Source organism: Leptonotus elevatus, chromosome 5 (assembly GCF_054856555.1).
Source record: "Leptonotus elevatus isolate MCC_2025b chromosome 5, RoL_Lele_1.0, whole genome shotgun sequence".
In the NCBI taxonomy this organism is placed as follows: domain Eukaryota; kingdom Metazoa; phylum Chordata; class Actinopteri; order Syngnathiformes; family Syngnathidae; genus Leptonotus; species Leptonotus elevatus.
Window position 1 is genome coordinate 13,859,887 of NC_141243.1, and position 13,674 is coordinate 13,873,560.

General features: G+C 38.6%; 1 protein-coding gene across 2 annotated transcripts in view; it reads right to left on the reverse strand.

Annotated features, from left to right (window-relative positions):
• Positions 1–512: 512 nt before the first annotated feature.
• The window catches only part of pip5k1bb (phosphatidylinositol-4-phosphate 5-kinase, type I, beta b), a 31,527-nt gene continuing 18,365 nt past the window's right edge, over positions 513–13,674 (reverse strand). For both annotated transcript variants that reach the window (XM_086076788.1, XM_086076789.1), the window contains exons 8-15: positions 9,124–9,329; positions 8,857–8,940; positions 7,835–7,883; positions 7,656–7,740; positions 5,783–5,944; positions 4,967–5,093; positions 1,361–1,484; positions 513–1,281 (exon numbers count right to left, since the gene is read on the reverse strand). In XM_086076788.1, the coding sequence (XP_085932914.1) occupies positions 1,279–1,281; positions 1,361–1,484; positions 4,967–5,093; positions 5,783–5,944; positions 7,656–7,740; positions 7,835–7,883; positions 8,857–8,940; positions 9,124–9,329 (840 nt within the window). In that variant the 3' untranslated portion in view covers positions 513–1,278. The remainder of the gene's footprint in view (positions 1,282–1,360; positions 1,485–4,966; positions 5,094–5,782; positions 5,945–7,655; positions 7,741–7,834; positions 7,884–8,856; positions 8,941–9,123; positions 9,330–13,674) is intronic.

A 13,674-nucleotide genomic window follows, 5' to 3' on the forward strand; every position in this document is an offset into this window, starting at 1 on the left:
TTATCGCTCAGTTCTTTAGACCCCAATATTAGATTTGGCAGAGGCATCTTATGTTGAATTACATGTAGAATTGTTTAATTAAAAAATATATATACAAGTTTCCTCCTGTAAACGTCATTAAGCAATTGATTTATACATGTATTTAAGGCACGCTGTAAAATGTCTGAAATCTTGTTTATGTTTGACAAATTTATAACATCATAAATCATGCAGTTTCTACTAAGTATTGTCTCAAATGTTCTCCAGTTTTGACACTAACTGTATAGAAACGTTTTTTTGGGCGTGGTAATTTGCCGGCCTCGCGGCTTCAAAAGTCTTAGCATATCAACTATCCAGTTATATACATATTACAGATAAGTATTCTAGCAGGAATTTTTTTTTTTTCAATTTTGCTCAAATGTTATTCAACTAATGATAATCATCTATATGATGACACCAACTGTATCTAACAATGCAGGAAACCTTGAATATGTTAACACAGCTGTGTCAGAGGAAATGAAGAAAAGGATAGATGCTGTTGATGTCACTTTATTCAGAGGAGTCTCCTTTATAAATATGCATTGTCTTCATGTGATTTATTATCAGCAAATGGAAAATGTTGATTTACATAAATGATGGCATTGACTCACAAGATCCCGGTCTTCAACATTTATAGCTGGAAATAACTGATGAGTTATCAGACAGCATCATGATGTAAGATTTGTAAAAGGCTGCATTATTCAGTATGAAATGACCTTCTTCAATACAAACAAAACTATCAAAATAATCTACGACGTCCAGGTTTGTGCTCGTGTGAGCCACTCCACCCTGCAATGCATCTTTTACCACAGGAGTCCAAACATTTTTCCAAATGTTCTTTTTTTTTTTTTTTTTTTCATCAAGAGGGTGCAGCCTTCCCGTCTTCCCTCCACCTGACTTTCAGGTGGTCGGGCTGCTGTCGGCCCAGACCGTGTGACCATCTCGCCTGCCACTGTAAACATTTCTCATCAGATCAGCAACTAACGGAGCTGGAAAAAAATGTCTTTCTATTCAGCAGAATAAAATATATAGTAGATAAATATACTGTAGAGCAGATCGCTGTGGAGGCCATGATAAGATACATGAAACGTAAAATGACCTAAAGTGTCTTCTTCATCACACGGCGTGACGTCTCTTCACTGTCAACCTCGCGTTGGCAATAAAAGTGGCAACATGACTGCAGCAGCAGCATAACAAATGGGGAGGGGGGGAGGGGGAGGCTGCGATTGTAGCATGTGGAGCGGTGTGAAGTTCCTCAGTTCACTGCAAGAAATGAGAAGAACATACTCAAATCAGAACCAATGTATACCAACTGTATGATGTCATTCAATTCCCAACTGACCAAGTAGACGTCAAGAACCGATCCATCATCGCGGTCCAGGTCCACGTCCATGGTGCTCTGCTCGGACGTGAGGCAGATGGCGCTGTCCTCCAGGGTGAATGTAGAGCTGGACCCAGCGTCCTCTCTGAAACCCAAGAAAGGTTCCCGTTTCATATCTGGAAGTGCATAGCGGGCATATCTGCTGTGTCGACACTTTTTATGAGCGTGTGATCAACGAGACCGAAAGCAGCAAGATCAACCTGTCTGCGTTGGAAAGAAAAGTTCACCTCAAGAGTTCACACATTTGGAGCCCCAGACATGACATTGGGATTTTTTTCTTTCCCTTAAATGCTGTTGAAAATATAAATATAACGCACACACAAATTGCTAATTTTAGATTTGTGGCCACACCAGGACACAAAATACTATTTTGTGGCCATGAATTAGGTTTAATGTGCAAAATATAAAGGATTTATGGATCGAAAAAAAAAAAAATTATAGGCCAATGCTGATTCCAATATCTGGCAGAATTCAGAAAAAATTCCAAAAACCTATTAATCTGCCATTTAATACAAATATTACATGTAAAATCAAAATCACATTAGTCACCCCCATTATGTCTGGGGTTATGTAAATTTGAGCACAATTTAATGAAGTACTTTTTAAACGATATACGATATGGAATGTTAAACCAGAGTAATAAAAAAAATAAAAATACAACTTTTCTAGCATGTGTAATAAAGCAACATTCATTTATATAAATAACTCAAATCTACCTTAATATTCCAGATTTATGTTTGAAATGTGGCGCATCTTGAATACATGTAGTGTATATACATTTCTACTTTTGTCATATTTCATCCCCCTATTTTCCATTAAAGATCATTTGAGACACATGCCGGTGTCGGTACCAGATGTGATCCGGTTGCCAGATCATATCGGGGTCGCGTCACGCTACAGGATTAGCTAGAAATTATCCAATTGACGACAAACATTGGAAAGAAAATATTAAAGATGTAATTTAAATAACAAAATGTACGGCCTCAAATTGTAAAAACGTAAATAAATCAAGGAACATAAAAGCAAGATATATTGAATAATAAAATAGATTGAATAAATGATAAATACACAAATTAATTGCCTGAGATGTGACAAATACTGTCAGTTTAGATTGATAATGTGGTCCTATTACCATTAAGAATTTTTTTGTGATGTATTGTGATTTGTGAACTGCTAAAAAAGAAACCAAACCGAAGTGAACACGTCATCGCGCATTTCGTTAGCGCTGCTGTACCGACGTCATCAGCAAGGTCGACGGCGCTTCAGTCTATTTTTTTATATATATATATCCTGCTTTTATATTCTTAGGTTCATTTACGTTTTGACAATTTCAGCTCATACATTTTGTTATTTAAATGACATCTTTAATATTTTCTTTCAAATGTTTTGACGTCAACTGGATTTTTTCCCGTAATAACTTTATTGAACAATTGTAAACAGATAATCTACAGCCAATCCTGTAGCGTGACGCCATCGGTAGGCGACCCCGATATCACATCTGGTACCAACACAGGAAGTGTTCATCGAGTAATATGTACAATTTGGTGCTGAGTTTGCATTAATCCACTAGGGGGCAGCAGAAGACTTGTTTTTCCTTTCACGAGCTCCGGGCCTCCCTCAAATGAACACTCCAGTGTTGTATTTTGCTCTTTTGACATGTGATTCACACCAAAAATCAAAATAACATAAAAAGTAACAATGCTGCATTCACATATACAATTCTCACATATGAATAAACTGCCACCTCTTTCTTTGCCATCTCATTAAGTTTCTATTCCTTTTCAAAAGGAGACAGCAGGTGATAAGCAGCACATTGTAGCCTTAGAAACAGAAAAGGTGAACCCACCACTAGGAAGTGAGTCGACTCTGATGTAACACAAGCATGAATATTTCATGATGTACATTAAAACCCAGTGAGGTAACCCGAACCCTCTAAAAGAGCGGTGACACCTTCACGGCAGCTTGAATAGCCGCAACATATAGAGTGCTTCAAGTGCTCACGGATTCTGGAGGCTCCGAGTCACTTCTTCTGTGACGTATTTATTGCCAATAAGACGTGTGTGTTGCGTGGGAGCTTGTGTGTGTGTGTGTGTGTGTGGGGGGGGGGGGTGTAGCCACGCCTATGAAAACACCCACACCCACGCACACACACGTACATGACCTCCTTCTGGTCCCCAAGGCCAGGGCCTGCTGGTGTTGTGTTTTGAAGCACTAAACTGCACTCTGGCAGGGCAGCCAGCCATGACACAATTAAAGCAACAGAGAGGAAGAACCGCGTTGTTTGAGCTCGTAAAGCCACTTTGCAAATGTGGTAAACACGAATTGGTGGACAGACAAAAGACGTACAAGTCAAAGAAGCCAAGCCAACATCCTTGCCTAAAAATAAACATGAGAGGTGTCCCGGCTGCTCCACTGATCTTGCTCACCATGACAATCAAGCACTAATCGACTAATTAGTAGTAGATAATAATAATAACTATTATTATCATTATTAGGACGCTACAGTACAATAAATTGCACCCCCCAAAAAGAAAAAAATAATTATATATATTTATATATATATATATGTGTGTGTGTGTGTGTGTGTGTGTGTGTGTGTGTGTGTGTGTGTGTGTGTGTGTGTGTGTGTGTGTGTGTGTGTGTGTGTGTGTTAAAAGTTCAAGACACCCCCAATTAAACACGCAACAAAAATAATGACATTCATTGCATATTTAAATACAATAAATGTTTTGTTTTAAAAACATCCATCCATCCTCCATTATCTGAACCGCTTATCAAGAAAATAAATATAATATACAAAAAAAAATATATATATATATATATATATACATAAATATATATTTAAAAAAAGGGATAGGCAAGTACAGATACCAGGTACCTATATTGGGCCGATACTCGACTTTATTTCAAGGTATCTGTACTCGTGACAGCGGTCGATACCACTATTGGTCGCCCTCTTGTGGCTGTTTCATGATCGGGAAGTAGAAATGAGAAGAATAGAAAATGGACATTAATTTTATGCAATTTTAAGGGGGAAAAATGCTATAATGGGATGCATAGATATTTCTTTAAAATTGTTTTTTAGGGAAATTTCGTATATCACAAGTGCTAGTGGTATTGGTCTGAGAAAAATGTGGTATCGAACGTCCCTAATAAAAAATAAAACCTACTACCTAGTGCTGGAAAAATGAAGCTTCATGAAGCACTTGTGATGTTTTTTGACTCCTCTAGATGGTGCTCTCGATTTAAAGATAAAGGCTAGTGCAATGGACATGTATTAAATTTCCACTGAGTGCCATCGAGAGGAATAAAAAAAAAAAAAATCACTACTAGTACTAACCAACCAAAATGAAATTGCATTCTACTACATTGTGATGTCGATTTGAATGTGATTAATTATTCAGCCCTAATGTTATCTTAACTAAAGACACTAAACCGCAATTAGGCGTGAATGACATGTGGATTGTTTGTCCCATGTGCCCTACCATTGGTTGTCTTGTATACAAAATGGACATCTAGCGTGCCAAACTGACCAAAAGCAAGAGGGACGTGATGAAGACGCCGTACCTTTCGTCTGTTTGGTTGTCCACGCCGACCAAGATGGAGGAGGAGGACAGCGTGCCCACGGAGGAGCCCTTGAAGTAAGACGAGTTGGCGGGGACCAGCTCAGGATGCTGGTACGAACCAAACACGGCTGAGGACGCAAACATCACAAGATGGAGGTTGTCATTGCAAATGGAAGTGACTGCATACAGTGAATCATCATTTTCACATCACAGCTTTCTGGTCCGCATCCCTGTGAGCCACTAAAAAAAGATCCATCCCTGAATGATGTTGAAATGTCTTCAAATGACTTTCTAGACACTACTAATGCGAGTTGCGCAATGTTTTCACAAGCCAAATAAATCTCATTCACTGCCATTGACGCCTATAAACGTCAAAAAATCATTTGAACTGTTTCTATTAGTTTAAAATTGTTTCCACTTTTGTTAACAAGAGTATAAAAACCTAGGGAAAAAAAAGAAAAAAAAAGATAAAAAATTAGGGGTGTCAGGCGATTTTTTAATTGTAATTAATTGCATGACTTCAATAGTTAACTCACGATTAATCACAAATTTTATATCTGTTCTAAATATACAACAAATTTTTTCTAGGTTTTTATACTCTTGTTAACAAAAGTGGAAAAAAATGTTAAACTAATAGAAATAGTTCAAATGATTTTTGGACGTCTATAGCCGTCAATGGCAGTGAATGAGTTAAGCGACCGCAGCAAGTGCTTGTCATGCGCCATAAAAGTCGACCTGATGACAACAAACTCCTCTGAGTATCGTTCAAGATAATCTTTAGCAAAGAACAGAAATCTCGCCCCCCCCATTTATGCACCTTGTCCATCCAGACTTGCCAGACTGCGAGCCCCCCAGCGCCGGTCCCCCCTGCTCTTGTCCTCGTCCCTCTCATCCACCTGCGATGAAAGGATCTCCTGAGAGGACGACTTCAGAGCATGGATTGAAGTGCGGGTCCTCTTTGAAGGGGAAAATCGAATCTCTGCACATGAACACAAAAAAAGAAGGGAGGGGAAATCAAACTGAAGTGCAGACTAATAGTTTAGTCCTCACATCAGCGCTCGGGCCGTGTTCATTCCCACAGGGGGTCCCGCATGGTTACATAACGTGGTTATATTTAATATCGACAGGAAGTTCCCAAACACGGCTGTGAAAGCAAAACTCTACATGAGAGTGGCTCATTCTATTGATCAGTTTCAAAAGCTCTCGTCGGGGTCCAAATTAGAAACGCCATTTTTACTTCCTGGGTTCAATCACTCTATTGATGGTTGTATTTTGGAGTAAAGTGGGAAAACATTTTTTTGTAAAGTGGTGCCAGAATGTTTTTTACCTGCCAACATATTCTTGACATTTTTTGTACTTAATTAATTTTCAAATTAATTAGTATAATGTAGGCTAAAAATGTTTTAATAATATATGTATATATATATTTTTTTACTTGCACTAAACATATTTGCCAGTCAAAAATGTTTACTCCACATTGGCAGTTCCTCGCTTTCGTAAATCTGCCACTCTCATTTAGATAAATGAGGTAACCAAAATACTAAAAACTTCACCCACAACAACAAATATTGCTAATCAATAAATAGAAAACAATGCAAAACGTTATTTAAATAAGTTTTCATGTATTTGCAAATACATTTGAACATATTTGCCAGTCTAACTAATCTATGGTCAAAATGAATAGTGCGATTAATCTGCGTTAATTCATGATTAATGCGATAATTTTCTGTGATTAATTAATCAGTTAAGGCTTTAACTTTGACAGCACTAATATATTTATTATTATTATTTATATATTTTTATATGGGCGGCACGGTGGCTGACTGGTTAGCACGTCCGCCTCCCAGTGCAAAGGTTGTGAGATCAAGTCTGGGCTTCGGCCTTCCTGGGTGGAGTTTGCATGTTCTCCCCGTGCTTGCGTGGGTTTTCTCCGGGTACTCCGGTTTCCTCCCACATTCCAAAAACATGCATGGCAGGTGAATTGGACACTCCAAATTGTCCATAGGTGTGATTGTGAGTATGGTTGTTCGTCTCTGTGTGCCCTGCGATTGGCTGGCAACCAGTTCAGGGTGTACCCCGCCTACTGCCCGAAGCCAGCTGGGATAGGCTCCAGCAACCCCCGCGACCCTTGTGAGGACAAGCGGTACAGAAAATGGATGGATGGATGGATGGATATTTTTATATATAATTTTGTTCATATATTATCTTTATAAGTTCGCAAGAGGCCAAAATCGACAAATTTCCTATATCGTCACCCTCTCATGCCTGAGTCTTTCTTTTTTTTTTGCAAAAATTATTATTATTAATAATAATTATTCATCTGAAAAAAATTATGTAGGCAATTATTTTAAGAAGGCGTTGATATACAGTATTTTTCCTTAACAGGTAATACTTGCTGATTGTAAATTACAAATGATATTATATTATATTTAATTATATACTATTAATTTGACAAAGCAATGCGATTATTATCACGGAATGCCCAAACAAAGGTTTTCAGCTCGTAGTTGGCCACGTGCCCCACATTTTTATGAGCACATACAAGTAGACGAGCAGGAAGACAATACAAGGAACTATCCCTCCGCTTAATTTCACAACAGTGTTCCGTCCGGCATACCGCGACAATAATATGACGAAATTTAGAAAGAAAATGCACTGTCTCTGTTTTGTGACATGAAAGGCAAACTTACGCTGAGTCTTCCTGAAGACCCGGGTGCTCATGAACTTAAGAAAGCGGCTGGCATAAAAGGCGGGCCGGTGCACCGACACGGAATCCTGAGGACAGAAAATGTCTTAGAGTTGATTTTATGACCATATAAAAGGCTCTTTTCCTTTAAAAAAAAATAAATAAATGATGATGTGGACTTACGCCATCATACACCAGAGCTTTCCATGAATGTTCCAACTTCTTTATGAATCTGCAGAGAGCAAGAACAAAACAGCTTGTTATAAAGGTTTCTGTAAAAACTTTTTCTTTCACGCTTCATCAAATTGTCGACGGTACCCCTGTTGGCACCACTAATTATAGTTTATTATTTTTGCTAAAGTACACCCTTGTTTGGGATTATGTAACATTTTACATTTTAGGGTCTGTCTTAAAAAAAATAATTGGCTCTTCAGTATTTATCCCGCTGGACTTGACCTCACCTCAACCAGCCACCAACACTACAAGTGACACTTTTATATTCACAGAAATCCTATGAGCTAAAAGGCCTCTCTCTCCATTACCGCATCATCTTCCTCCCTCCAAAAAATACAACAAACTAGTGTGTGGGGAACAAAGTAAAAGACTTAAATAGGGTTTGGTGGCTTGCGGCAGTAAGTTAAAATCTAAATGTTAAATATATATATATATAACATTTTGAATAATAAATATATATAAAAATATAATATATAATATAAAAATATATATATATATATATATATGTGGAGACTGGCGTCAAGTCAAATTTCACAAGTTACTTCCTGTTCAATATTAGATCGCTCTTAATAGGAAAAGAAAAATGCACTGAGCTGTCACCAACGTCTTACAAATGCAATTATGCCATCTAGTGGCAGAAAAATGACCTCAACACAAATCAACATCACACTGTTTTTTTACAGGATTGTATATCTTTTACATTTTAACTCAATTTTATGAATCATTATTAAATACTGTATATATGACTAAAAAATGCAGACATATTTCTACTAGTTTAATTTTTTTCACTTTTATGTTAACAAGAGTATGAAAAGGTAGAATTTTATTTTTTTTTACATTTTATTGTACATTTAGAACAGATATAAAATGTGCAATTAATCGTGAGTTAACTACTGAAGTCAAGCAATGAAATAAGATAAAAAAGTTTAATTGCCTGACGCCCCTAATATATATATATCTAAGCACTGTACCTATAAGACTGCAGAATGTCTATAATGCCAAGGAAGATGAGCAGCTTCTCTTCTTTGTGTGTTTTGGCGGGTATGCCACCCATGCTGTAGACAGACAACAAATTTGTTATGCAATAACTCTTCTTTTGCACTCTTCAGACAACATGCACCTCGAGTAAATATAAAAGTGACGGCAAATGAGTCCTAAAGTCTGACAGCTTGGACTACGTTTGCATAACAAGACGTGTGTGTTCACAACATGCGTGCGCTCCATCTTAGCCCACTCACGTGTCATCATCTGTGGTAAGGGCCTCAGCCGCCTTGCCGTCGCCTTGGATGGACTCCAAGGCGGTGGAGTAGAGAACCCTCTGGCCCACGGGCCTGGATCGGTCGCCCCATGCCTGGCCTTGCTCGAGCCCCTCTCTCTGGTTCTGGTCCAGGACGTGGACACCCAGCAGCAGGCTATAGTCCATGATCTTAAAACTCTCCAGCACCTATGGAAATGAAAACAAAATTATTTTTACTATTATTCTCAAAACACATCAATATCAACTACATGCGTCATCACCTCAAACGCCGGCGGACCGACAGGAGGAAATTTCTGTACAAAGCGGATTTGAGCCAAATAAACAGGGTGTTTCTCCACAAAGTGTTACACATTGACCCGTGTGAGGAGCCTTTCACCCAGTTCCCAAAGTCTCCCGACATCTCGTCTCCTCCCGGCTGGGCTTTGAGGAGCTAAAATAGAGCGCGCATTGAGACAAGCATGAGGTGAGGTGAGGTGAGGTGAGAGGTGGGAGTTTGACCGGCAAACTGCGATAAGAGTGGCTAAGTAGGTCCTCAGCATCAGTCAGGCGGCTGACCCACTTTAAGGTATTGTTGGGGTTAATAATTCCTTTAGGTGCGTTCTTTTTTTCTTACATATGTATATAAGGAAGTTGTGGGAGGAAATAAGACTTGGGTTTTCTCACTTTTCTCTGTAGAACTACATTCCTTTACTTACTACGTACTATGCTACTATTTCCCTCTCCCCTTCCTCATATTTTTTTTCCCCATCAAAGAAACTCAGAGCACTAATTAGCGAACCACCAGGCTTCCCATTCTGTCGCCCTCTGTTAGTCAACTTTCCTTTTTCTTGGATGGGTTGTGATTGTGAAAACAAATTCTTTGTGTGCTTTTACATACTTGACCTTCTCATGAGCACTTATTTGATTGCACGACAACAAAACTTGCTGCGGATTTGTGAGTCGCACACGTGCATAATATACCCGCATGCAAACACACAATAGAGCAAGTGAGTTCAAAACAAACACTGGGGCTTTTGTCTAAGCTTTGAACTTTTCCATATCAAGGATTTGCATCCCTTCGCCCCCGGCCTATTCAAAGCACAGTCATGCTGGAAACACACACACACACCAATAGGCGCATACTGTACACACCAGTCTGCCTACGAAAGGGCATCGTTTTGCCCCGGTCTTGGCTTTCCCAGGCCCACAATCTAGCTGGAATGGCAGAAAGAAAACGACTGTGTTTGTCTAGTTGTTTTTGCCAAGCTTTTTTTTATAAATGATGTTTATATGTGGGGGGGGGGGGGGGCATGCAATTTTAGATTCTGTGGAAAAAAACAATATCTTAACCATGAGAGATTGGTCTAAAATGATTATTTATTACCGTAATTACAAATATGTCTTTGTTCGTCTTATCTATGCCAGTGACATCTCGTGACAGGCAAAACAATTAAATGATCCTCCATTAAATGGTGGAAAGTACAAAAAAAAACCCTATGTAGCCACCTGTTGCCGTTTACAAAACAAACTAAGTCATGACTTAAGTCACCTTGTGAGTAAATTGCGAGAAGATCATTTTGGTATTATTTTACACATTTTGTAACATTTGTCTAATGTCAAATGGAGCTCTTGGCTCAATAAAGGTCACAAATTACAAGCAACTTTAATGAAGGCCTGCTTCGCATGCACATGAATACATTGCTCACATTCGTAAAATCTCCTCATGTCTGGAGAAAATGTGCCTGTCTGAAGCTACAAAAATGAGAAAGCGCTAACGCGGTGTGCAGATGCAGACGCAGTCCCAGGAAAGTGTGTGAAAAATATAGAGATTCATTATACATCAGATTTGGATGTGCCTCTTGTTCAGGGAAGCACAGCATTCAATATCTTTGACTCAATGTTTTCAAATCATATTGAAACTGCTATTTTCTATCTTGGATCAACAATTTTTCTCCCTGTGCCAAGAAATTGAAAATCCTGTAAAATGGTATATAAGGGATAAAAATGACTACATTAGATATTGTAAAGAAATCAATAGCTGTGTAAAATAGAGAGAATACGCAGTAGTGATAAATTATGTTAATAAATGCAGGAGACTGTTTTCTCCCAAAATAAATCTTAAACCGTATGTGTTAAGGAGAGATAATACTGTATTTTTAGATTTTTCATTAAAGAACTGGTAAGAACGAAAATTTAATTATCCATTCACTTCGTCGATATGTATGTGATTATTTATGAATCACTGCAATTAGAGCAAAATTTGCCTTTAAAAAAATATCTGTTATGACTGTGTTTTGGGTTAGGGTCATGGGGTCATTGTGTTATGGTCTTGTATTACTGCATGTTCCTCATGACAAGGATGTCTTTGTCACTCTTATTATGTAGTTGTGATGTCCCTTATGGTGATGAGGATGTCAGTTGCTATGCAATTGCTTTGAACCTGTAATAGTCACTCTTATTTTGTAGTTGCTATGCCGTTTCCATGTCACTTATGATGGTGAAGTTGTCAGTTGCTATGCAATTGCTATGGTCCAGTAATAGTCACTTTTATTTTGTCTAGTCACGCTTGTATTTGCTATGCAGTTGCTATGTTCCTTATGATGATGAAGTTGTCAGTTGCTATGCGATTGCTATGATCCTATAATAGTCTCTCTAATGTTGTCTAGTCACTCTTATTTTGAAGTTGCTATGCAATTGCTATGTTCCTTATGATGATGAAGTTGTCAGTTGCTATGTGATTGCTATGATCCTATACCAATCACTTTAATGTTGTCTAGTCACTCTTATTTTGAAGTTGCTATGCAGTTGCTATGTCCCTTATGATGATGAAGTTGTCAGTTCCTATTCAGTTGCTATGTCCATTGTGATGATGAAGTTGTCAGTTGCTATGCCGCTGTTACGGTCCTGCAAAAGTCACTCTTATTTTGTCTAGTCAGTCTTGTTATGTAGTTGCTATGTCCCTTATGATGAAGAAGTTGTCAGTTGCTATGTAGTCTCTATTTACCTTGTGATGATGAAGTTGTCAGTTACTATACAGTTGCTACGGTCCTGTAATAGTCCCTATTATTTTGTCTAGTCTCTCTTATTTTGTCATATAGAACTTTATTCTGTCACAGTCAATTGTGCATTGTCCTAGCGAGAGTTATTGAATGACACTTCGAGGTTACTTCCATGCATCCAGTCCTGCTCTCGCAATCAAGGTGTTTTCGCTTTCGTCGAGGTCATCTGAATACAGCCCTGCTCTCTGTTGGTACTTTGTATTTTGTGTACAAAAACTCTCCGTTTCCCAATTCCTGTGTTTTGTCTGCACTTGGGTCCTAATTCCGCACCTTTAACATGGCATTGCAGGAGTATCAAGCGGCTGCACAGTAATTCAGAGAGGGGACCTCAATGGAAGACGGAAGCATATTGCGATTGTTTATCAGGACACATGGGGGAAATATCAGCTCATCGTATTTCAGTTCATTCGATTTCTGCACAAACAGCTAAAATGTATCTGTAATATTCACTTACACGGACAATAGTCTCCCCTCCCTCCTCGTTCCTTGCACTCCCCTCATCCCCTGTTGCTAGGAGGCCGCTGACCTCCCCTCTGTGTTTTGGTCGACCAGCCCCTCCTGGGCTGACGGGCTGAGCTGCTTACTCATGGAAATAGACGCACGCATTCTGCTTAGAGGGCATTTTGCTTCCCGCTCAGGAGGCGAGAACAGGAAGAGGTGAGAATAACAAACTGTGCTTAGCCTGTAAGAGCTGCTTGCCTCATATACTATAGACACATTATCAACAGCACTGGTCCCCAACCACCAGTCCGCACGTATATATTTAATATATATATACAGTGCTGCTCAAAAGTTTGTTAACCCTGCAGGCATGGTCAGATTTTTTGTATAAAATATTAAAATAACCGTATTAAATGTTTACTCATACCCCAATCTACAATGTTAACATTGAAAATAATGGACTGTGTGGATATACTGTGTGTGTGTGTATATCTATCTATCTATATATATATATATATATATATATATATGGCATAAACCTTACACTTATGTGCGTGTGTATGGCTACTGACATGTCAGGTTGAACTTTAAGAAAACACTGACTTAGCAAGATGGGAGGATGTCATCCTGGCTCGCAAACATTAAAAAGAAAATAAAGAAAGTGGACAATGTCAGCATGGTGGTTAATGATCCATGGGAAGCTCCATAAGCTCACAATAGACACCTGATTTTTCGTTTACTCCCAAAGGCAGAAGATTTGACTTTAAAGGTGGGAACGTTATTTGCACACTATTCTAAACATGAATGAGGTAATCTGTTACCTAAGAGCACAATTAACCTCCACTAAACATATGCACAGCATTAAAGGCATTGAATATTCACCCTCTCGATGAGGTGCGACATTATTTCATAGAACAGAAAGAAAACTTGTTTTGAAAACACAGAAGATCCAAAACCTGGTCAGCAAATCTAAACTATTACGACTAATATTAAATCGCCTTTCTTGTTACTGGCTTTAAACTGAGCCCAAAGTATCTCACGCTACCAGGATC